The 26441-nt window shown below is 33.4% G+C and overlaps 1 protein-coding gene across 1 annotated transcript in view; it reads right to left on the bottom strand.

Annotated features, from left to right (window-relative positions):
• LOC118201670 (actin-binding LIM protein 1-like) overlaps positions 1 to 26441 on the bottom strand; it is a 142421-nt gene that overhangs the window by 65524 nt on the left and 50456 nt on the right. Inside the window, exons 6-8 of the mRNA XM_035373809.2 lie at positions 18865 to 18958; positions 18653 to 18743; positions 14506 to 14609 (exon numbers count right to left, since the gene is read on the bottom strand). Of these exons, the coding sequence (XP_035229700.2) occupies positions 14506 to 14609; positions 18653 to 18743; positions 18865 to 18958 (289 nt within the window). The remainder of the gene's footprint in view (positions 1 to 14505; positions 14610 to 18652; positions 18744 to 18864; positions 18959 to 26441) is intronic.

Genomic DNA, 26441 nt, shown 5'->3' with positions numbered 1-26441 from the left:
ATTTTAGCTTATACCGTTCGTTATACATAAAACGCGCACGTGAAAACGTATTCTGCGCTTGCGTACACGCAAATGCGCAGTTGTAAGAGGTCTTACGCGCACGCGTAAACGCCTATGCACATGTGTCAACGCGGCGCATGCGCAGAAAGTTTTTAGCTTTGAGGTCCGGATTATAGATCATTCCGGATTATGGGTGTCCGAATTAACGACTTTTGACTGTATAAGGTTATGTCACATATGGTACAGAAGTTTCCTTCAAATTGGATAAATCAAGCAGGTTAACAAGAAAAAGTTAAGAAAAAATCTACACAACTTTCTTAATTTAAAAATTATACACTATTTAAGATGCTAAAAAAAGACAACTTCAGTAAAGGAATTAACTGGTTGATTAATTATGACATAGATGTCTACTGCCTGATGAAGTATGCATTTAGACTTCCATAGATAAATAGGCATCTATTATCTCTTGTCAGTAGCTACTGGTGAGCCATATGAATGTAGTCAACAGATGTCGAACTTATGAACCATGGTTTTTAACAATTTAGTATTGATGTAATGAAACCTTTACCGAATTTTCTAGAAAGCTGTACTACAAGACTGATAATTTTTCAGTAGTCTCATTGGCGGATTTATAAAATTACAGGCCATTCTCACCTAAAGTTTTTCAGAGCTTCTTAAGACCTGCATATTTATTATTTTTCATACTTATCTTCGAGTCCAGAAAGTGATCTGGAAACCCTTTGGAAAACACAGCCCCTTTGTGACCGTAATCCCATAAATCCACTTCTGCTTTTGAATTTTTTTAATATTTATGGGTCTGTTGCAATGCACTACTTACAGTAAAGCAGAATGTGGCCTCTACATAAGAATATAAAAATTGACAACCTAGAAATTATGACGGTAACATAAGTAAAGAAATATGAATAGTATTTTTGCCTATTTTACCTTTTCCTTGACTTCTTTTGCTCAGCAAAAACAGCTGCTTGATAAAATTATTCAAAACCAGTTAGAAATTAAATTATTACTCTATCTGCTCGATTATAAAAATGGCCCACCTTAATACTATCCTGTAATTCTGAAGATGTTTTTAGAGAAGAAAACTTGGACAAAATGCAGTTTCATGTACATGACCTAAGCTGTGTAAAATGAAGGAAAATTCGATAGTTCAGGCCTTGAAGTAAAAGAAAAATGAATATATTTTTAAAAATTGAAGTAAAAGGATAACTTAACTTAATATTAGTAATGAAATTAATTATGCATATGAGGCAAATAATAAATCTTAAAAAGGGTTTTATTCATTTATTTTATCTTCATGTAAACCAAAATATGACTCAATTTACAAATGCTGCAGAGACCTTATTTCTTTTGTTCATCAAAGTACTTTGCAGGCTGTAGTATAATGCATTAAGAATTCACTTTTGTCCTTACAGAAAATATATTAAGATTCAGCCTTCAATTTATTTACATTGCTGAAGATTGAAATTGCAATACCAAGAAGGAAAATCTACAAGATTATGAAAATCATAGAAACTGCAGGTGTAAGATAACTAGATGCTTAGGTCTGATTATCACTAGATACTTTAGAACTAGATGCTTAGGTCTGATTATCACTAGATGCTTTAGAACAGTTTCACCTGATGTTGCATGTATTTTGGCCGGGGTTCCCCCTCTCTCCATTCATTATAAGTTTTTCTACAATAAATTCCTATTACAATATTCAATAGAAAGCTCTCTTATTCTGGATGAAATCCAGGTTGAGAGAAACGCATTTGCCCAAATTGACAATAATTCGATTCATCCAAGACAGAGACATGATATTTTATTTGATTGCAATGTATTGCCTACCAGCGAATATGAAATTTATACAGATGGATCCAGTTTCGAGGGAGGTGTGGGATGTGCGTTTGTCATATATTTTTATGGTTTGGAGATCCATTATCAAAAATACATACTGGATAAACATAATTCAGTTTATCAATCAGAGCTATATGCCATTTATAAAGCCTTGGAATGGATTAAATCCAATTTGATCTATAAATGTACAGTTCATATATACTCGGATGCCTATTCAGCACTCGTCGCCCTCTCTCGTCCGGACCATAAAAATGATATGAATAAAATTTAAAATGATTATATGAATTTAAAATATTAAATGTCAATCAATATTCATTGGATAAAGGCCCATATTGGTATCACTGGGAATGAGAGGGTGGATTCCCTGGCAAAGGAGGCTGCCCTGGGGGATGGGATCTCTGATGGTGATCTACAACATTCTAAAAAAGTTACAGTTAGCAAAATGAAAGATCACATGTATAAAACCTGGTCTGATCAATGGAATGCATCTCCTAGAAGATTAGAGGCCTTGTCAAATATAATAATTAAGAAGAATATGCCTATATTTTGCAATAAAGACTATAATCAATTAGTAACAGATCATGGACACTTTCCTATGTACTTAGAGATTCCACCTCCAGGGGGTAAATTTTATGTCTTAAATGTAATACTGCCTGTGACTGCATTCATTTTATTGAAAGTTGTACACTCACTGGGGGGGGGATAAGAGCCTTACATGGAATCAGAAATGTAAGAGAAATGATTCAAAATTATAAAAAAGGAGTAAAATTTGCACAAGATATTATAAAAGTCATCAATTCTCATAAACATGTGATCAGCATCTCTGATTCAACTAACATACTGAAAGTGTTCAATTTATGGAAACTACCCTTAAAGGGAGAGAAAGACTTTGTGTGCAAAGGTGCAGGGACAGCTTAAATGTTTTTGTGTTTTTATGTGCTGTGTTATTCTTTTTAGTTTACTTACCCAATTTTCTTTTGATTTTATTATTTATATTCTGTGACGTCTTGAGGTCCGTAGAGAAGAGTTCTCACGGTCGTTTTTATAATTTTGTTATTTTTGCATTATGCTAATTTTTATGTTACTCGGTTCCCAGGCTTGGCTTTCCGGGGCGTTCTTTAAATGTGATTTTTTTTTTCTGCTTGCTTTTTTTTAAATTTAATTTTATTTTTTTATTTATTTTATTTATTTATTTATTTATTTATTTATTTTGTTAAGCTGCTAAATTGATCTTGTTTTTATTTGAACACGGCCGGCTTGCCGGCTCGTGTCGTTTGTTGTTGGAAGGGTTGCGCCCGCTTTTCTTCATAAGGTTCAACAAACCAGGAGGAAGGGCTGCGCCCGTATAAAACAAAACAAAAAAAAAACAGTACAAAGTCTGTAATCCGGACTCGTCAGGACTTCAGCGATTCCGGATTAAGGTTTTTTCCGGATTATAGATCATCAATTTAAATCTGGTAAGATGGCATGCAAAAATTATACAATTAAAAATATAAAACCATAATTTATGAAATAAAGAGCAATTATGATCTAAAGGGTATCAAAATTTACCAAAAAAAAGCTTAATACTTATTTGTTTACTTTATTAAACATTTCTTTCAATGTAAGTTGTTTAAGTTGCTTCGTTTTTGTGTGCTAAACACACATGCGTAAAGCATACAAAAAAAGTTTGTGGCTTTGAGGTCCGGATTATAGATCATTCCGGATAATGGACGTCCAGATTACAGACTTTGTACTGTATTCTTGTTTTTCCTTTCAATCGAATGAATCGGTAGATTAAGTGACAACACATCTGCTTATGTTCCTTTGTACAGTTTTTACAGGTTATATATCTAAGAAGATTTGCTGGGTATAATTCTTAAATTCCTACTAGTAGCTCAACACTCTCCCTATATCTTGTTCAAATGTTTAGTTGTTAATAAAATACTTTTTATTCATCCACTCAAGTTCAAATACATTTTTTAAAACTTGTATTGGATGATGATGTTAATACACTTTTCTCACATATTAAAATTTTTTAAAATTTTAATTAAAATTTTTTTTGTATTTTAAAATTTTTTCTTTGTTGACCTAAGTAGGAATTTATCTTTTTTATTTAATTAATTTCAATCACTAATAAAATACTTTTTATTCATCCACTCAAGTTCAAATACATTTTTTTAAACTTGTACTGGAAGATACTCGCTGTTAATACGGTTTCTTCACATATTAAAAAAATTGTGTTTGTATTTTAAAAATTTTTCTTTGTTGAACTAAGTAGGAATTGACTTAAAAAAATTATATTGCTTGTTTTTTTTAAAGAATTAGAGGCATAGATATATTCAGCTCTTTTACACACTTCACTAATTTCAAGCTACAATTTTTCAGTTAGTTTCAATAATAATGGACAGAACAGAAGCAATGACAGATTGTGTAAGTAAATTTATATCTCTATGCGAAAATGATAATGAATTCCAGAAGTTTTTTGAGCTACCATTGAATAAGTCACCAGTATTTGTGAGACAGCAAAAGATAAAAAAACTAAAGAAAAATGGTTAGTTGCAACATGATGATGGACGGATAGAATTGTTATTACAAACCAATGAATGATGGCTAAAAAGAAGCAAATTTCTGCAACAAATCTCATGATTTACTAACTGAGATGAACCTTTTTCTCAAGCAGCAAAATCAAGAATGTTGAAATTTAAAGGATGAATCTTGACTCAAAGTATGATAAAGTGCATCTTACGTTAATTAATCAATTTTCTTATGTCATTTCTTTTGCTAGCTCTCAACAGGATATAAATGAGATATGAGCATTTAAGGCACAGTTCTTGAAAATTAAGAAACTGAACTTTTGGCAGTGATGCTGACTATAATATGATTCTTTTGCCCAGTTCTGCTGCTAAATTATCCAAAATTAGGTAATTTTGTAGCTGAAGTCTATACCACAATAAGTAATTTGAGCCAATGCTTGTTAGGCTGTTTGTACGAGGCATATTTGGAAACTAAGTACCGTTTTGAAAAAAAAAAAATAGTAAAACAATTTTTTCGATTCCAATTTTATTTTTACATGAACTTTCTTAAACTATTTTTCAACATAGTTTCTGCCAATGATCAAACACTTGTCATAGCGGGTGACCAGTTTTTGTATACCATCGTCAAAGAAACATCCCGCCAGTTTCGATAACCACGACTCCACAGCATTTTTCACGTCATCGTCAGATCCAAAGCGCTTGCCACCAAGCTCGCGCTTCACGTGCAGGAACAAGTGATAGTCGGATGGCGCCAAGTCCGGGCTGTACAGCGGGTGATCGAACTGCTCCCAATGAAACTGTTGAATTAACGATTGAGTGACACCAGCAATATGGGGCCGAGCATTGTCATGGAGCAACTCAATTCCTTTACTGCGCATTCCTCTTCATTTGTTTTGAATGGCACGTCTTAGTTTTGTTAAAGTCTCACAATATCGTGCTGTTTCACCTCTGGGAAGAAATTCAGTAAGCAAAACGCCTTTCCTATCCCAGAAGACAGTGCACATGATTTTTTGTGATGACATTGTCACTTTGAACGTTTGTTTTTTTCAGAGAATGAGTGTGTCTCCGCTCCATCGATTGTTGTTTCGATTCTGGTGTAAAATGACACACCCAAGTTTCATCACCTGTCACAATTTAGTTTAAAAAGTTTTCTCCCTCATCACTGTACCACGTGAGAAATGTCAGGGCACTACCAAGTCGCTTTGTTTTGTGAACATCAGTGAGCATTTTTGGAACCCATCGGGAACACAGTTTGCGATAATTCAAGCGGTCAGACACAATTTCGAACAAAACAGTACGTGAAATTTGTGGAAATGCCTCTGAAAGAGTTGTCATTGTGAAGCATCTGTTCTCATGAATTGCTTCATCAACTTTCCTTACCAAATCAATGGTGACAACAGAAGGCCGACCACTCCGAGCCTCGTCGTGGACATTTGTTCGACCTGCATTAAACATTCTTACCCATCTTCTCACCATTCCATCACTTATTGCATATTCACCGTAAACTTCTGTCACTTGACAATAAATTTCGGCCGGTTTAACATTCCTTGCGTTCAAAAATTTAATCACGGCACGAATCTCACAGTCAGCGGGAGAACTAATTGTCTTAAACATTTTGAATGTGCACAGCAAACTGAAAACACAACATAGAGCAACCAAAATGGCGACAAATGAAAGTCAGTGAACAAGAAAGATTAGTGCGCATGCGCGGTACGCCTACCACAGCGCTGCGACGGCGCTAGAATGAAACGGTACTTAGTTTCCAAATACGCTACGTATTATAGCTTCCAGCATCAAATTAGTTTAAATTTTATGTTCCCCTTTCTGTTCCCGATATCCTGCAAGCTGAGGGGATTAAAACTGCAGGCACAAGTCGTGCATTTCTTCAATTTAAAATTTTAAATAAAAAAGTTGTTTAGAAATTCTTCTGTTTCAGTAGTTGATGGCACGAAAACTTGCCTGATTGACTGAGAATGGTTAAAAAACTTCAGTTAGTTGCAGACAGGAACCCTACAAATCATATAACATTTTTTACAGCTTTTACATAAAAATTAAATGATTTAAATTTAGAATTGCAAGGAGAGAACTAGATAATAATTGAAATAATGCATAACAGACGCTTCTATGCACAAGAAAACAAATTTATTTTGCTGATAGAAGATCTTCAACAAAACAATTAACCATTTTTCAAATATACCACCTACAAAAGCATCAAAATTATAATTGTAATTATAGCATTGAAAAGTGTGGCGGAAATCAAAAAGATGATTAAAGGCTCTGAGGTCAGATTTCATGATTTTGAAAATGATATGCAGTGGCTGTCTGTTCCTTTTAAAAAAGTTAAAAACGTAAAACACACTGCAACAAAAACTTCTGGCACAGTTATTGAATAAAAATGCATTAGAAAATTAAATTAGAACTTCTAACCTTACAAGCTAGAGAACCTGAAAATGGAACTATATATCTACTCTTGTTTTGGATCAATATATTTATAGCAAACAAGTTTTCCATATTTAAAGCTCCCAAAGGCTAAATATCATTCCTTACTTTGTGATTCCCATACAGAAAATTCATTATCTTTGTCTGAATACACACCACATTATGAACCTTAGTTATAGACATGCAGACAGTTTTCCCATTCATTGATAAGATAACAAAATTTAAAACGTTATTTTATGTGTCTGCTTTTCAATTATAAAATTTATAATTGAATAGTTTAATACTCTCTCCCCTGGTGTCACTCAAATCTGAATAGATTACATACCAGGGTTTTTGTAGGTAAATCATGATATATTTAACAAAAAAAGTCATTGATCACTTACAGTGCTGGCCAAAATTGTGGACACTTTTGGAAATTTTTATGTTTTTGAACTTTGTATGCTTATAGAAAATGTTATGTTTTGCAAAATGCAAACTTGTATATATTATTTTAAAGAGAATTTATTACTGAATTCAATACAAAACACAAAATTCAATTATTTGCAATACAAAAAAGTTATATGTACTTTAATATAAATAAAAAACACAGTTATGAAGTGGTTTGTAATGTCTAGCTTTCCTGGCCAATCACTGTTCTTGTTCTGAGAATCAATCAAATGTTAGTAACTGCCAGTAGAAGCTCACATCATGTTTACACTTGAAACAATTCATTATTTTGCTTTGTTCTGTAGAAGGAGGACCTGTTTCTTATACACTGCAATTACAAGTAGGAATTTTTGCAAAAATTTTTAATATTTAGTCAAGAAGCAATGACATCAAATAAAAGAGTAGATTGGACACCTAGAAAGAGATGTTATATTATTGTGCTACTAGAAAGTGGTCTTTGCTATGCTGAAATTGCAAGACAGGTGGGTGGTTCAGTGACTACATCTGGAGTCTGAGAGTTTAGTTTACGATATCAGGAGACAAATTCAATAAAAAACAAAGAAGGAAAAGGCCAAAAAAGGTGCACCACATCTATTGATGACAGAAGAATAAAATGACTATGGCTCCAAGATAGAAAAATGTCATCAGCAGCCATCAGAAGTGATCTGAATGATACTGATGTTTCTGTCAGTTCAAGAACAATCAGGAGAAGATTAACAGATGTTGGACTGAGAGGTAGAATTCCACGAAAAAAGCCTTATCTTATTTTTCAGCAACGGAAAAAAAAAAAGACTAAAGTGGGCAAAGGAACACATTAATTAGGCAGATGATCAGTGGTCACAAGTTATATGGAGTGATGAAACTAAGATATCATTATTCAGCAGTGATGGGCGAAAATATGTAAGACGTAGAATAGGAGAAGAGCTACATCCTGACTGCATTCAAGCAACTGTGAAGAACCCAGTTGGTGTTATGATTTGGTCATGCACATCAGCAGATGGTATTGGTCGCCTTCATGTCATCGATGGGACACTGAATGCCAGAAAGTACATTGACACTATTCTAGAACCAAAATTTCTACCTTCCATCAGAGATCTGTTTCCCAACAATGCTTCGTTTATTTTTCAGCAGGATTCTGCTCCTTGCCATATGGCCAAAATATCGAAAGAGTGGTTTCTTCAAAGAGCATTAAACTGTTGTCCTGGCCAGGAAACAGTCCTGACCTCAATCCTATCGAAAATTTGTGGCACCGTTTGAAAACTTTTGTCCGAATGAGGCGCTCATCAAATAAAAGGGAAGTAATTGAGGCTATAGTTGTTTCCTGGCATCATGTAATAACGAAAGAAGAGCTTAAAACTCTTGTCAGCTCAATCAAACATCGATGTGAAGCTGTAATAAAAAATAAAGGGTACCCTACTAAGTACTGATAACTCACTGCAATCATCACTATCTAATGTATATCGATAACTGTTATCATTTAACTTTTTTTGTATTGCAAATAATTGAATTTTGTGTTTTGTATTAAATTCAGTAATAAATTCTCTTTTAAAATGATATATACAAGTTTGCATTTTGTGAAACGTAACGTTTTCTTTAAGCATACAAATTTCAAAAACAAAAATTTCCATAAGTGTCCACAATTTTGGCCACCACTGTATATACAAAGAATATTAGCAGCTAATTCTTTCACTAATATTTATTTCTGGATAAGTAGATTCATATACATCAATTTGAGAAAAACTGAGAGTTCGAGTTGAGAGATCTTCCTTGTCATATGCTGGTTTATCACTGCATTTATCTCGAAATATCTGACTTGTTCAATGACATGTTTCTAACTAGCTGCAAGAGCTGGAGAATAGCAAGTGAAGGCCAGATGTGAGCTTCTGCTCAGGCAAATCAGATTACAAGAATGTAATTTCCAGTTTTGGATCATTTGCATATGATTAACATCTTCAGTCTTCCAAGTTTAAAATTTCTATGATTCAGCCTTTGTGTATTGCAATTTCAAAGATGAACAGTGTTATATTTAAGGGCAAAACTACTTAAACGACAGATTTTTTTAAAAAAATCTCTGTACAGTAGTTATTTGTTTCTTAATTTCTATTCAGAGTTTAATTATATAAACAGTAAACCACCACCGATCTTAAGCTCCTAGAATTGGCTAATTGGCTATTTTCCATAAATAGCCTATTATGTATAATATGATATTTTAAAATACTATCCAAGTATATAAAATTCTCAAAAGTATTTTATTGTCAAAAGAAAATCTCAAATTCACACTAATTTAATACTCCTACAGTGTATTCTTATAAGTGTATTTACATATTTAATTGATTAATTTTAGCAAAGTATACAAAGGCTATCAGCCTAAGGTGAAGGATGCGTTCCTCCAGGCCTTTTTTAGGAAAACTGACTAGTATTAACACAAAGAGGGGGAAAATATTACGCAGCAAACCTTCTGAGCCCAGGATAAATTACTGGTAGTTTAAGTTAGCCATTGATCTATTAAAGCTGTAATTTTTACTTTAAATGGCTTAACTAATGTTTACCTTTAAAATAACATATGTTATCATTACAATAGTAAATTAATATTTTTCCAAAATCAAACTTCACTAATTGAGCAAGCAACTTGCATAAATTCTACATTACCTTCAATCATTATGATCCATTAATTTAATGGAAACTAATTTGCTCCACAAGTTGACAATAAGTCTCCTTTTTGTTTAGCAAATGGTATAAAATAATAACAAATCATCCTTTCGTTTCATTTATTTAGCAGTGCTTTCAAAAATATAAAAATAACATATCACCAAAATTATTTTTTAAAAATAAAAATACTGAAACAGAAAACAAAAGAAAATTGCATATATAACATAAAACTAACCTGTGCAAAATTATTTCAATAATATGTTCCAAACACTGCAGGAAAGCATAACAAACATAAATCTGCCAGATCAACTATGGAGGATGGAAATTTCTCAGCATGCATCATTCAAAATGCAAAACAATTCTAAGAGATACATGCAATTTCTGTGAGCTTAAAAGGAAAAAAATATTATCTATAACCATGCTTTTAAAGAAAAATAATTATAAATCATACAACTGAATTTTAAACTAAAAATATTTTTGCAGATATAAATATTCATGAACTGATTGAATTCTAAATTATACTAGGCAGCAAACATAAATTTATTTTTAGCATCACAATGTAAGCACAACCAAAGAAAAGCAAATTAAAGTATGAACTCTGATATAATTATCGTGAAACAATACAGTGTTTCATCATTCACATACATGCAAATTAATTCAGTGTTTGACATAAAAGAGTTAAATAATTAAGAATTAATTAATTTTTTTCATATAACCCAAGTGTCATGGCTAAATTAAGGTCTGGTAAAATAAAGCATTCCAGATAAGAAAGGTCAATAAAGAGTACATATATATCTTAAACTATCCTTCTAGCACATATGCTCAGCCCCCACACAAAATGGAAAAAAAAAAAAAAAAAAAAGACATGAAATTAACACCTACTGCAATTCCTGGCAAAATATAATATAAAAAATATTCATGTAACTCAAAATTTTCCAGAGTAGCATTTCAAAGTAAACAAAATCACAAATGTATTTATATATTATAAACACATAACACTTTTGCTGTGATGGATGAGCTATCTTGTCTTCCACGATGAATCGTTGTGCACTAGGGATGAGATTGTCCTTTATACAATGTTTTTCTATATATTTGCAGTGTGTCTAGTGACTTTTCACGTTCATGCACGTTATCATGTTTTCACAAAATTTCTACCAGTTGGTGTTAATATTTAGAGGTTTGGTGCAGTTTTCTTATCCACACAACTTGTTACGCTTGTCATATGTTTTACATATTTAAAAATTTTTCTGCAAAGAGACATAAACAAATGAAAGCTTCTTTCAGTTGATGAAGCAAAATATCTCAATTTATCTAATGAAGAGCTTGTTTACAACATGAACTCAGATAGGGAAAGCAGTTGTAAACTTACCAACAGTGTTTCTGATTCATGCACCAAAGATCAAAGTTATGAAATGAAAGAAACTGCGGAAGGAGATAAAGCAAATATAGGGCCACTTCAGTATGCCTCCAACTTGAATACTGATGTTGATAGAATAGAAATTATTTCAGATAAAAGTGAAAGTGAAACTGATAATTCTCAAACAGCTTAAACAGCACATGAATGGCACAAAGCTGGTGTGAATTGCACAATGACTAATGGTATCAGTTTTCAGAGCTGCAGTGGCATAATGCATTCAGAATGTGCAGACCCATCAGCCTTCTCAAAATGAATATAATTTTTTCATTTATTTGTCACTAAAGAAATTACATAAATCACTGTATTAGAAACCAACAGCTATGCGAAGCAATGCATACATGAATCAACAGCCAAACCAAAATGTTGTGTACAACATTAGATTCCAATTGATGTTGCATAAATGAAGAAATTTTATGCTCTTATGAAGAAATCTAACCTTAAAGATTACTGGTCAAGTGATTCAGTGTTAGCAAAACAAATGTTTGGTGACACAATGGCAAGAGACCAATCTGAGCTCTCACTAAAGTCTTGGCACTTTAGCAATAATGAAGATGCCAACAGGAATAGGTTGCACAAGTTGCAAAAGACTTGTTATGATCTCCTGGATAATTCTTAAAACAATTATACACTAGGTAAGAAACTATCAATAGATAAGTTGAAAGTTTTGTAGCACCGATTTCTTTTTCTCTGTTAAAATATTCTGGGCAAACAGCACATGTACAGTTTAAAAACTTTATTTATTTGAGTGGTTATGAACTAACTGAAATCTAAATTTTACTTGACAGCACATATAAATTTTTATTTAGCAATACAATGTAAGCAAGACCATGGGAAAACAAATTCAAGATATGAACTCTGATGGCATTATAATAAAATAACATAGTGCTTTGTCATTCACATGCAAATTAATTCAGTGTTTCAGACAGAAAAATGTTGGAATAAATAGGCATGGAAAGTACAATATACAAGCATGGAAAGTGCTTGTGTATTGTGGTACGTTAGATCCTATGTCTGGCTTAGGTCATGCAGAAAGCGTAGTAATACCTTTCATGAAGAAATATCTGAACAAAAGACACGTACTTTACACAGATAATTATTACACGTGTATTACTCTGGCAAATAAGCTCCTCAAAAATAAGACAAAATTATGCTAAACTTTGCACTCAAACAAGAAATAGCTCCTCAAAGATGATGAGAACACAAGCTAAAATGAGGCAAAACAGTCTCGTACAGGAAGCATCATGCAGTCATAAATAAATGGCAAATTAAATGCAATGTCCTTTTGAATGTAATTGAACATTCAGGTAAAATTATGACCTTAAATAAAAAAGAACTGAGAAGGGGAGTCCATCACTAAACCTAATTATATTCTAGATTAAAATGAAGACGTGTGGTAATGACAGAATTTATCGACTTCCCTCCTATTACTTCACCATTGCAGAAATTCCTAAAATAATATTGAAAAGGTGTATTGGCACCTTTAGATACATCTTGTATATTTTATATACCAGAGTTGGTTTCAAAAGGAAATAATGCATTCACTAATAAGTTCTAATGAATGCAAGGATACACCAGTTCCTAGAAATTATTTCATCTACCATAAATCTGATATGTCGTGAATGGAAGGCTACAATGACAGGAACAAAACAATATCAACTTAAGCTATGCCAACATAGAAATGTATCATCTGCAATTTGCACCAGATTTGGTGAGAAAGAGGGTATCTGTGCTAAACATGAGCATTACAACCTGTATTATATATAGTGCCTTGTTTTGAAAACTATCATAAGTTAGATAAATTCTAAACTTAGGAAAGATTTATGATTTTTATTTTTTGTTATATTTTTTAATTATTATAGGGATTATTATTTATTACTGTTATATGAAAAGAACATGTAAATATGTCTTTTGGTGCAGTTAGAAATTATTAATCATGCATCATTGACAGAAGCTATAAATATGAGGAAAAAGTTTACTAGCATGTAAAGCCTACAGTGTATTTGGCAAGAACACAAAGCTAAAGTTTTTGTCGTAAATGCAATCAAAGTGCAAAAGATACTTTTTAACTAAACCCAAGCTACCAATATTTGTAATTAGAAAATGTATCAATCACATTTCAAAAACTGTCATTCACTAAAAATTAGGAAAAGAAAAATTTTAAAACACTTCAAATTTAAAGTGAATGTTTCTGGCAAGCTCAGTGTGGTAATTTCAACAATGCCTGTAAGCAGTCTGATTCCAAGATTTTGTCATAAAACTGCATAAAGATATAATAATAAGCTTTTAAGCACAGGCATGACTTACTTATCTCTTTCCATAATGTCTCTAATCACCTTTCTTTATAAAATACAAATTAATTACTCTTCAATTTAAATGATTAAAAAAGTAATTAGAGCATAAAATATGTTTAAGTACTTTATCTAGGGTAAACACAAAATAAGCTCTTCAAATATAAATAAAAATGAATTCAAGTTCAAAACAAATTCACATAATAATTCATGTCATCTCTACAAGTATCAAAAGCACAGACAAACTTGCATATTTAATTACATCTTAACCAAAAGTGCACATTACTATACATAAATGAAACAGAATACAATTTAAATGTAAATGTTAAAATATGGAAGCTTCTCTCACATTAGATTAAAAAAAGTAAGCACATATAAAGTATGTTAAATACTTCTGTATACCTGCTTATAATCTCCTGCTTATTAGTGACTAGGTTCAACTTTTTGTCAACATCCATGGCATATATGATATGGCATGAACTCATAAAAAAACTGAATGGCAGCAAAGAGGGATCAATAACTATGCACAGTAAACGGTACAGTTGTCACAGACAGTATCCCAGGCCATCCCATAAATGTTCTTTCAGATAAGATGTTTTTAGGATCTATTCTATAAGTCTCAAGCTGCTAATAATAATCATGTAATTATTTCAATACAGCACAGCTTAAGAAGCACCTTGATTTCCCATTTAGGAAAAAGTACACAACAGTAGCATGCACACTACAACACAGTCACAGCTCAGTCTACAGCACCAATACAGTGGTCCTATATGTCGCCTGACTACTCTGTTTAGATTTTCTGTTATCCGCAGTTTCATGTATTGGTAGTAAGTCTTGGAAAATATTACCCATCAATATACAGACTATTACTGCACAAATATAATTTTTGTTTTTCTAAAAAATATACCTATCTGACCTGAGTTCCATCAAGTGAGAATTCTTTTTTTGAATCTTCTAAATCACTGTCATCAATTTGGCTGTCAGGTCCAGGTCCACATCTTGGATGCCAAATAGTTCCTCCTTGAAATATAAAGGTAAATGTTACAAATCACACAAAATATAAAGGTGAATGTAAATGTTACAAACAAATCATACAAACCTTGCATATGAATATTATACAGGCTTCAAAATTGAATTGCATCAAAATTGAATATTTTGCATACACTTTTAAAGAAGCTTCCAGAAGGAAAATTAAAATAATTAATGTTCTAATAGAATTTACATACTAAATGACCTAAGCAATATAAATTACCTAAGAGCATGTTGATCATCTTCTAGTACAAATGACAGTTTGCAGACAAACAAATATAGCAGGGATAGTAAAGGCTTTGCAATCTATGAACTACTGTTCATTGCATATGTTAGTGTCATATTCACCGCTTTGACTTTTTTCCGATTTGCCTTCAAGAAAGATTAAATAAAATGTTTAATCAGTAGACCCTGGGTGATCTAAAACTTGGGGTTAAATGGTAGGTCTAAAACTCTGATGAGATAGATCTCAAGTTATGCATGTGCAATAGTGGCCTTCAGACTGAAATTATGTCCAGCTCATGGAGATATGTAAACTGACAGTTACAGTTCTATCCAGCATCTGCAAAACTGACCTCATATTTACTGATAAGACTTCACTGTCTATTTTGGGTTTCCTGCAAAAACTCTCTTCCCATCATAATGTATGCTGTGCAAAAAAAAAAAAAAAAAAGAAGAAGAAGAAGAAGAAGAGACAGCTTTATATCTCCCATTCTACTGGGCCGTTTGACGAAATTGAAATTGCGTTTTGCATGTCTCGAAAACGCGACTTAGTATATATACTATATATATATTAGATTTATACATAGCATCATAACATAGCATCTAACATAGGTATTTTGACACAAAATCAATCTTTTTCTGGCATGACATGCCAATATTTTTTTCCATATTTCGATTCTACCACTCAAATTATGCCAAAATATTAAATTTTTTAACATTTGTTGCGAAATTTACAGAGAAATTCAAAAATGTATCTTGGTGGTTTTTTTTTTTTTCTTTTTTTTTTTCAGTTTTCGCCAAGAATAATTTACTTGGCAAACTTCTTAATTTATAGCAACTTATTTTCTTTTCTTTTTTTCATTGTAGACGAGCGGAAAATAAGTCACCGTTCATACTTTCAAATAATTTTATCAAAGTGTGTATTTTCATTTGGTGTTATTATAGTTAAAAAAAAAAAAAAAAAGGTGCCAAATTTCAAAATGTTCCACTATGTAAATTCATGTAGATCTTAGAAAATTTTGAATACAAAAACTCTAATTTTTTTTGGCAGGTGTGCATAGAAATATATTCTACTTTAAGATGATGTTAAAAATTTTACAGTACAAAATTTTTTTTATAATACAAAATTTTTTTTAGAAAATTTATAAAAAATATTTAAAAACACAAATTTTAAAAATAAATCATAAAAAAAATGTGCGAATTATATTTGGATTAAGCCTAAATTTCGAATTCTGGAAGAAGGAATCAAGTAAGTTTAATAAAAAACAGCTATATTAATAAATATATATCAAATTCAACTAACATTGAGGAGCTAAAATTTTGAGAGCTAATTTTTTAAAAACTACTCATGCGATTTTTACAAAACTTGGCAGTTTGGCAAAATTTAAGTCATACAATCGAAATATGGAAAACAATTGGCATGTCACTTCAGACAAAGTCCGATTTTTTGTCAAAATACCTATATTACAACAACGCTATATATAAATCTACATATCCTAAGTCGCGCTTTCGAAACATGAAAAACGCAGTTTGAATTTTGTCAATCAGCCCAGTAGAACGGGAGATACAGAACTGTTCCAATTTTTTTTCGCAGTGTACGTCTGCAATGGATCTGTTCACATATTTGCCTCAGTGGTAACAAAATGGTTGATGCCTTAGCCAAAAAAGGTACCTCAATGGCTCTGACCACTAGCCTTTTTGGAGATCTGCTCGAGAGTCAAAGCTACTGTTGCCTTTTCCTTGCATTATCCTTATCTTAAAATTAAAGTTAATGACCTAAAACTGTAATAGTACAGTACAACTGAAAAAACTGACAGTTTCACTCCCGAGCGTGTCAGATTTGCGCAATACTTATGGGGTCCACAAAATTTTTGTAAATATTATGGAGTCCTGGGGGTCGCAAAGAAAGCTCAATGATTAAAAAGGGTCACAATTGAAAAAAGTTTAAGAAACCCTGCTCTGCATGATCATGGTGAAGGTAACCATGCACTAAACGTTTGCACGGAAAACATTTAAAGATCAGAAGAAGCCATGCAAAAAATGTTCTTCCAAAACAGTACACAAAAATACTATTTATATATGTACAGTCTGCGAATGATCATTACCTATAATTGCTTACCTAGACTGGGCAAGAAATATCCAGAAACAACATTTTCAAATATATATATATATATTGCTTTAGTATGAAAATACTGCACATTACTTTACAATATTATTTTTCCTTTTTTCATAAGCTTTATTAGAAAAATAAATGGACCTTTTTGTTATCAATAGTTTATATCCAATAGGTGAACTCATTTCCTACACATCACACCACCAGGTAATTTGAATATTGTGCACTAATTTTATCTACAGTGCTAATCCCATGCTGGTGCAGGGTAAGCATAAATTATGATATAATGCCAAATAATAATCCGTAATTCAAAGAGTGTGCATAATAATCACTTACTGCCAATTTTATTATACAAATATAAGTTGGCTTATCGTGAACTTTTACAATATTCCATAAACGATTATGTTATAAAAAGAGATTTGTTCAGCAATTTTATTTTTCTACAGGTTAGAAACATAGAGAAACTCTGTGGAGTCAGCCTATTAAGCTACTTGGAATTGAACCAGAGATAAATATCAGCATTCGGTGGCCTTATCCATTCAAGCACTGGTACACTTTTATAAGAGGAATCAACTCCTTCTGACAATCAAAACAGATGAGCATGATAATGCCTTAAAAAGACAAAACAGTTACGTACTTGATGTCAAGGATCTGAGACACAGATGCTCCAGAACTTCTGCTAAATTTCAAACTTTGCTGCATCTTACACTAAATTTTACTAAAAGAAATTTTTTATTCACTGGCCAACAAGGAATAACAATAGCCACAAGCCACATCAGTAAGTCACCACTTTCATGCTGTACCTGCATTTCTAATGAAAGGTGCATGTTATGAGAGAGAATTTTCTTCTACCTGTTGGTAACATACTTGTGACAACCACGTGTCAAATATTTTTGCCTGCAGCAGTGTGCATTTACCCTTATTCAGTGAGAATTCACAAAATGAAGAATATTCTCAAAAAGGAGAACAAGAAGCAGCTTAATTCATAAAAGTAGTCTGCCACAGCAATACACAGATATGCTACCAAAATTCTAAAGGCAAACTGAAAAGACACATATTTCAAACTTTATTTATTTAAAACTTAATATATATTTTTAATTATACAAGATTCAACTCCGGCTGAATCTTGTATCCTGCTACATTTGTGAACAATTTGAAATAATTATATTGATAATGATGCACCACCAAGAAATTTATTTCCTTTTGCATAATATAATTAATGCTTTGTTCCTGCTATCAAAACCAGAAAATTTATGTTCAGAAAAGACATTAGTGCTTTTACCTAAATGCAGCCACACTAGTCAATTACAGAGAAAGCTTCTGATCAGAAGAGATGTGGTTATACTATTCAGAATTGTAACTCTACCAGTTTGACAGGTATTCAACTCATTCCAATGGGGAAAAAAAGATGTTGAAATTACAGAGCTGTCAGGATTGCTACCAAGGGAAAATTCTACATATGAATATTTTCAATGTAATATTTAAATGAATTTCTCCTCCAAAAGAAGTACTTTAACAAAATTAGAAATGCAAAAATAGTTGTGCAGATTTTAGCATAGTTTCTTTAAAAGGCCTTCAATTCTACTTGAAGATTCTTGTCTTCTATGCAAACAATTGTTTGTTCATTTGTTTGAGTGCCTGCAAATCCAAATTTTAAACATTTATGCATTTTAATTTTATGAACAGCAAGAACACAAACCTTGTAAATACATTTCCTCACCATCACCAAATGGGTCACCACATTTGGAACAACGAGCACATGATGGATGAAAGTGATGATTCTCACCTGCCTGTAAAGTATACGCAAGATTATTTAAGAAAGATGAATTAATCAAGGTTAGAAATGTTTCAAAATAATCTTGTCTGTGCAAGTAATGAGTGGGAATATATTACTAGTTAAATACTTTTTACCTGTAAAACTTTTCCGGCTATAAATCTATCACAGTGTGCACATTTTATGCCAAACAGCTTTTGATAATCTTTCTCACAATATGGTTGCCCATCTCTGTAAATAAAAAAGGAAAATTTAACATGAAACAAAAGTCTTCCATAACTTAAGCATTTAAAAAACACAAAATATGAAAGTAAATGCTTAATTTAGCAAATAATTTCTTATACTTATGTATGAGAGAATGTTTTAGCAACTTTGCATTTTAAAAGTCTTAATATAAACGAGATTATATTTATATTATGCACAAGGGAACTCAAGAAAGCACCTACACAGTCAGCTCACTGCACACTAAATAAAACTGGCGACAAAAAGGATCAAGATCAAACTAATTGCAATATGATTCTTCTGATCTTCATTTAACATCAGAATGTTGTCACACATTTAACCTGTGAACTTTAAAAATATGCATTTCAGTAAAACTTATCGGGATTTTCTCAGAGGCATTTTCTATGCTTTTAATGCATTCAGTGTGTTCAATATAATATTCATATATACAGGGTGTTTCAGGAAATCAGTTACAAACTTTCAGGAGAAAATGTACTCCTACATGATGAAAACTCATACAGCAATGCATGGTCGGAAATGCTTTCCTTGCATAACAGCACAAAACACAAGAAAGGAAGAACATGAACAGGGTGAGAAAACATGTTTATTATGCTTACTACAACAGAAATCCAGAAATAAGTAAGAACAAAAATAGACAACTATTGTCATTAATGAAGATGTTCAGAATTATGACCCCATACCAAAATGCAGGCCTCACATCTCCAGTTCATGAAAGATCTGCATCACATATGGAAGATCGCATGGATGATGCATGATGAACGGTTCGTGCATGATGCAATATATATGTTATATGATATTCAATCCTCTACGAGTACTCTATCTCTCCTGAAAATTTGTAACCAATTTGCTAAACAACCTGTATATATATATATATATACTGATAGAGGGCAAAATAATGTGAACACCTGAGAAAAAGTATGATGTATTTTACACCTACAGTACAGCCGCACCACCTGCAACAGAAGTCCGCCACCTAGTGAGCAAGAAGAGGAAAGTATCAGTCTCTCAACAGTAGTCACCTGCGTTGCAAGCTCCGATCGAACTGTCTGTGACAAGTTGAAATGTCAGAGTTCCAAAGAGGAATGATAGTTGGAGCGCATTTAAATGGAGCATCGGTTATGGAAACAGCAAACCTTGTGGAGTGTGCAAGGAGTAGGGTATCAGCCATTATGACAGCGTACACGAAAGAGGGTAAAACAACGTTTTCAAAGCACAGTGGCCGAAAGTCAAAGCTTGCTGATAGGGATAGACGGGTCTTGAAGCACATAGTAGCCAGAAAGCACAAGCAATCATTATCCGAGATAACATCCAAAATGAACAGTCATCTCCAGAGCCCTGTTTCAACAAAAACTGTAAAATGGAACTTCATGCTGTGAACATTTATGGCAGAGTGGCAATTCGTAAACCATTGGTGACAACAACTAATGCTTTCAAGCGCCACCAATGGTGCAGAGATCACAAAGGCTGGCCCCCCACAGCAGTGGCAAGAGGTAATATGGTCAGATTCATCGCAATTCCCCCTATTTCAGATGACCGGATGCGTTTATGTCTGGAGAACACCCAAAGAAGCGTTTGATGCCGACTACCTGTTTCTGATTGTGAAGCATGGGGTGTGATATCTTGGTGTGGTCTTGGGCCACTTGCTATTCTATATGGGAGGATTACATCCAATCACTATCTAAGCATTCTAGGAGGATCATGTCCATCCTTTTGACCAGACTGTATTCCCTGTGGACCGACCGCTTTTTCAAGACGACAACGCCCCTATCCATACTGCTAGGTGTATTCAAGAATGGTTCGAAGAGCATGTTGATGCAATTGAATATCTCGCTTGGCCCCCCTCAGTCTCCGGACTTGAATATTATTGAACATTTATGGGCATATTTGGAGTCCAAACTTCGATCCCGATTTCCACCTCCATCCGGACTTTAGGAATTAGAGACCGCTCTGCAGGAGAAATGGCTTGACATTCCCTTAAATATTGTCCATGACCTTTATGCACCTATCCCACATCGCATTCAATCTGTACTTCAGTCAAAGGGTGGTCCAACCCCCCATTAATAAAGATTTTCCATTATTTCACATGTGTTCGTATTATTTTGTTCTCCATCTGTATATATATCTGTATATGTATATCTTTGAATATGTATATATCTGTATATGTATATGTGTGTGTAACATATAAAAGTATGGAGAAAAATTTATATCCAAATTAAACTTCATTGGAACAAAGTGACAGTGTACCTTCAAATTACTAATTTTTTGTTAAAGTACAACACTATCAAGAAATCTGCATTTTCCCTCGAGTACACGCATACCGTAAACTTTTTTCCCAATCGCTGCCCAGATTAAAACAAAGACTTTCCAAACTTATAAAAATACCACAACTACCTACCTAGAGATCGTCTTTCACTACTTTGTCTTCCTGCTGGCAATGTGTCACTTAGCCTCTGCTAGTGATTCTCCATTACATAAAATGTAAACTGCGTATCTATAATTGTGAGCACGTTTTGCACTCCTGTTCTTCTACCAATTAAGAAAATATGTGCTAAGAAATTCGTTGTCCAAAAATAAATGATATTTAACTGCCAAGCTGGTCGAGCTTCTTCCAAAATTCCATCCAGTCATCCACTAAACTGCAGTTTCCAGCCAAATGTGCAGCTGTTTTCTAAGCCATGATTAAAAAGTGAATTGGTGTATTCTCTTATCAAGCTGTCATCTAATATCAAGTTATCTACAACTAAATAAATAATATATATATATATATATATATAGAGAGAGAGAGAGAGAGAGCTGAATATCTAACATTATGAAAACTTTTCTTAGTTACCTAAATAATCACTGCATAATAACCAACTTCATAATCATGTTAGTTACTTGCTTTTAACGCACAATTATCAAACATTTTAAGGTTTTTATAAGAATTACGAACATACCCTGTACAAAATATTGACAACTCATCTATGCATCACAACACATGGGGGGGGGGAATTCATCTTTTTGGCTTTTTATTTATGAAGATATATCGCAGAAGCATCCTCATGCAACTTCTTTTAGAGTAAAGAATGAAGATGTACTTGTCTACACACACGTTTTATTTATGGGAAAAAGATATATGTTTAATTAAATGATTACCTTTAGCAGTCTCTGCAAATCATACCCAGCCTTGCTTGTGATTAAAAATGAACATGAAAAAGGCATGCATTTTAGGCAATGTGTAGATGTTGCCAAATGTGAGACAACAAACATCAACAAATTTAAGAGAATTTGCAAATTATGCCCATTTTTGTGAACAGCATTGAATCAAAGGCACTAATTATGCAAATGTTCAGTCAAATATGTAAGCATACACATGCAAGTCTGTGGAGCTGTGATTGTGAAGAGGATATAAATAAATGAGTGGTTTAGAGCAATTCGTGTCCTTGTACTCCTTCACGACATTTGCCATGTTTCTCAGAAGAGTCAATTTTATAAGGTATTGGGTAAAATAAGTAGCCATGAACATACAGAATGAGATGGAGAATTGCAGGTAGATTGGAGAAAAGCTAGTCACAAACTCAAGTGGCTACAGAATTTAATGTAAGAACCAGGTCATCTGAAATTTGTGGAAACAGTTTCAGGACACTGGATCCATATCGAGAAGACCTGGACGAGGCCGATCAAGATCCACAACAATGAACGATGATCGCTATTTGGCACTTTCAGCATGGTGACACAGGACTGTTATAGCTTCACAACTCTCATGTGAGCTGCAAGCTACCACTAGAGGTCTTCATTTCCATGAAGACCACAGTGTGATGGCATCCATTGCATGGCAACTTCTTTGCCATCCTGAGCTAAGCTGTTTAGTATCTGCTGGCATTTTAAAACATCAACAGACATTGGTGGTTCAAAAGAAGAAATGGCTAGAACAGCAGCTTTAGAATCACAGTGTGACAACATTTGAAAATTGTTCAAGGTGTCATTGGAGTTGGAATAAGGCTATGCATATGGCCATAATCTCAGCATCAAAAGCAGTCCTATTCCTTCCTGCAGGAGTGTAAAATGAGAAAAGCTTGCAAAAGACGGCAGTACCTACATTCAGTGTTGCCAGAAAATTTTCAAAAGTTGCAAAAAATCACAAATGACATCAGAGACCACGTGATTTTTGTCACAGTAGTTTCACATGCTCATATGACCTCTGATGTCATCACAAATTTACCGTCTATTGGTTCTGTAAGTTACAAACTGTATTTAATTGTTAGTCTTTTTAATTATGTATCTAAGCTTTAACAAATATTTCAAAACTATATTGCTCACTTTCAATTGTTTAAATATTCATTTCTTTTTTAATGAATTCTCACTTAGGTTTCTATTTTAAAATTTGCGGATATCCAATTTTAATAGATTCCTCACGTTTAGACTGTTAGCGCTTTTGTACCCCGACTGTAAATACTTTTGTACTTCCTGTAGTGTAAAATTTTTTTAGTTGGCAATTAAGTTTTTAATTAATTTTTTTTGATTAATTGTGAACCATTTAATTGAGGAACGCTTTTCAGCGAGTTTCCCATTCTGTGTGGTGGATCTGTTTCAGATTCTAATTACTTAAGTCTTATTCTTTCACTGGTAAATTTGTGTTATTTAGAAAAATGCTGTTGCTTTGATTTTCAAGTCATTTCCATTGCTTAGTTTTTAGTAATATTACAATCAGGAGTATGAATTTCACTTCTTTCTCTGTTTGGGTACCCAATATGTGGTGCACGAGCTGCAACTTCTTTGGTTTGATTCATTATCACCATAGAACTGGGGGGATGACTTCGCACAAGGGAGGGTTGTGAGAGGACCCGAATTTTTTTTTTTTTTTTTTTTTTTTTTTTTTTTCTTTCCACTTTTTTTCACTTTCCCTACCCCTTTCTCATTATGCCAGTGTCAGGCTGTGCAATCTTGTACAGTAAAGCTTACATGCAAATCAGATTGCCAAATGCCAACTTCTATTTAAGCATAAATAAACTGTTTTTCTAATATAAATTTTTAATTGAGCATAAAAGCATTTTGCGCTATATTAAAATAAATCTTTGAAGTCGCAAAAGTAGCAAAAAAATGAATGTCGCAAAAATTTCGCAAATATTAAAATTTCAGTAGCACAAGTTTGTCAAAAGTTGCAAATTTGCGAAAAATCTCATGATCTGGCAACACTGCCTGAATTAATACTATCAGCCAACACAGAGCCATCCATAAACACATGTGGCAATTCAATCTATGAGTATAAAGCATCAATGGTTTCCAACGAGAAATTTTTAAAATTTCATCATTTGTTTCTTATTTGAGGATTTCATGTAACACATTAAGTGTGGCTATATATTTCTTTTATCAGCTGGACATTAAGGTTTCAGAAAATTTTCAGTTTCCCATCTAAGGCCAAGATGCTGTCTGACAGAAAAGACTGCCTGAGAAAAACCATTCTAAGTTATAAGGTCTTCTCTTTGTTGATAAACGTCAATAGTTCCACTGGGTTCTGGCGGTCTGGTGATCATAATTTTTTTTCATAAAGGATTAGTGCTCTCTCTTCCAGAATGAATTTAATGCATACATGGTGTGTAGCTATTGAAAGTGCATCAACAGGAGAGGTTTTAATAGCACTAGTGATAAGTCGGAGAGCTTGGTTGTGAAATCTTTCGAGTGTATCAATCACTTGGTTAGATGCTGCCAAGAGGCATTTGAATCTTCTACTGATTCAGTTTTTGAGGCACCTATTACTCGAGACGAACTGACCTATGCTCTAAGAAGCCTTCTTTGTGGTAAATCACTTGGTGGAGATGGATACCATTCCAAGTTTCTCCGATCTTGGCCCTAAAGCATTTGAGACCATTTCAATCTTTTTCAATTTAATTTGGAACACTGGTATTGTACCAGCAGAATGGCAAACTTCTATAATTATTCCCATACATAAGAAAGACAAAGATCGTGATAGTCTCTGTAACTACAGACCAATACAACTTACTAGTATTGCGGGGAAGGCTATGGAGAAAATAATTGTGAGAAGACTTAATTATTACTTGGAAACTTGCGGACGTCTTGCCAAGGAGCAGGCAGAGTTTAGAAGCTACAGATCTACTAACCAACATGTTGCCCTCCTGAATCAATTTGTCAAGGATGCCCTGGATAACAGACAGGTCCTGACAGCAGTTTTTATTGACCTCAAGTCTGCCTATGACAAAGTATGGCGGGACAACCTTCTACTGAAATTGTCAGGGCTAGGCATTAGAGCAAATATTTTTAATTGAATTAGAGGCTTCCTGTGCCAGCGCTCTTTCAGAGTCAGGTACAGCAACGAACTATCGAAATCTAAGATCTTAAAAACATGTTTTCCACAGGGAGCTGTTAGCTTTTTAACATCTATATTGATGATCTGATTTCTAAAATAGCTGAAATTTCTGGCGTCAAGTGCCTCTTATACGCTGATAATTTGGTTTTCTGGACAGCTTCTAAAAACGAAAGTGCAGTGAGAAATATAGAGACTAAACTCTCTGTTGCCTTGAACGCTTTGGAAGTTTGGTGTGATACTAATAATATGGATGTGAACTTAAATAAATTATACTGCCTGACCTTTTTCACATATGCACCAATCTTTGGACCTTCAGCTGACATATAAGGGCATCTAAATCCCCTTGTGCACTAAATGTAAATATTTGGGTGTGACGTTTGACCGCAAACTAAGATGGAAGCCACATATAGAGGACTTGTCCAACAGTGTTTCAAGAGACTCAGCATCCTTAAATGCTTTGCTGAGGCAAAGTAGGGTTGCAATGAACAAACCCAGCCTCAAACTTATCATTCGTTTATCCTTCCCCTTCTGACTTACTGCTGTGAACCACTTGTTGTGGCCGGGGAAAATGTACTCTAGAAAAAATATCCAAAATCAGTGCTTATGTATTGTTTCTGGTGCCGTAAGGACCACCCCAATTGACGCCATGCTTATGTTAATTGGTGAAAAACCCTTAAAAACCATAGTTCAAGAGAAGGCCTTAATTCTCTGGGAAAAAGATCATTAGAGATCCTGCATGTCTTTCACTCTGGAATGAAGTCAATTAAGATCTGACTAGAAATCTGTTAGTAGCTGATGACCCAGATGGGCTTTCTACAGGGAGTTTTTCAGTTAAAAAATTCACTTGGTTTAATGAATGAATCAGAATTACTTGTTCCACTACAAAATACAATAAATTTGAAATCTTCCTGGATCAATCTTGACCTAGGTCAACAAAAGTAAAGTAACCAAAAGTAATATGGATCCCTCTATTTTAAGAGCACTCGCTCTCGAAGTATTTGAAATTGCTTCGATTCGCACAGCTCTGTACCAGCTGCCATGCCACTTGGAACAATTCACAAGAGTTATTATCCTCAGTGATTCCCGAGCTGCTCTGTTGGCTACCATTTCAAATAAAAATCCATATCACAGGACATATTGGACTGTTGACATTATCTAAAAAACCTG

This window comes from Stegodyphus dumicola, chromosome X2, assembly GCF_044657685.1.
Source record: "Stegodyphus dumicola isolate Sdum_Otavi_A_Nest chromosome X2, ASM4465768v1".
NCBI lineage: Eukaryota > Metazoa > Arthropoda > Arachnida > Araneae > Eresidae > Stegodyphus > Stegodyphus dumicola.
The sequence above is the reverse complement of the archived record's forward strand: the minus strand, read 5'-3'. Positions and strand labels throughout refer to the sequence as shown.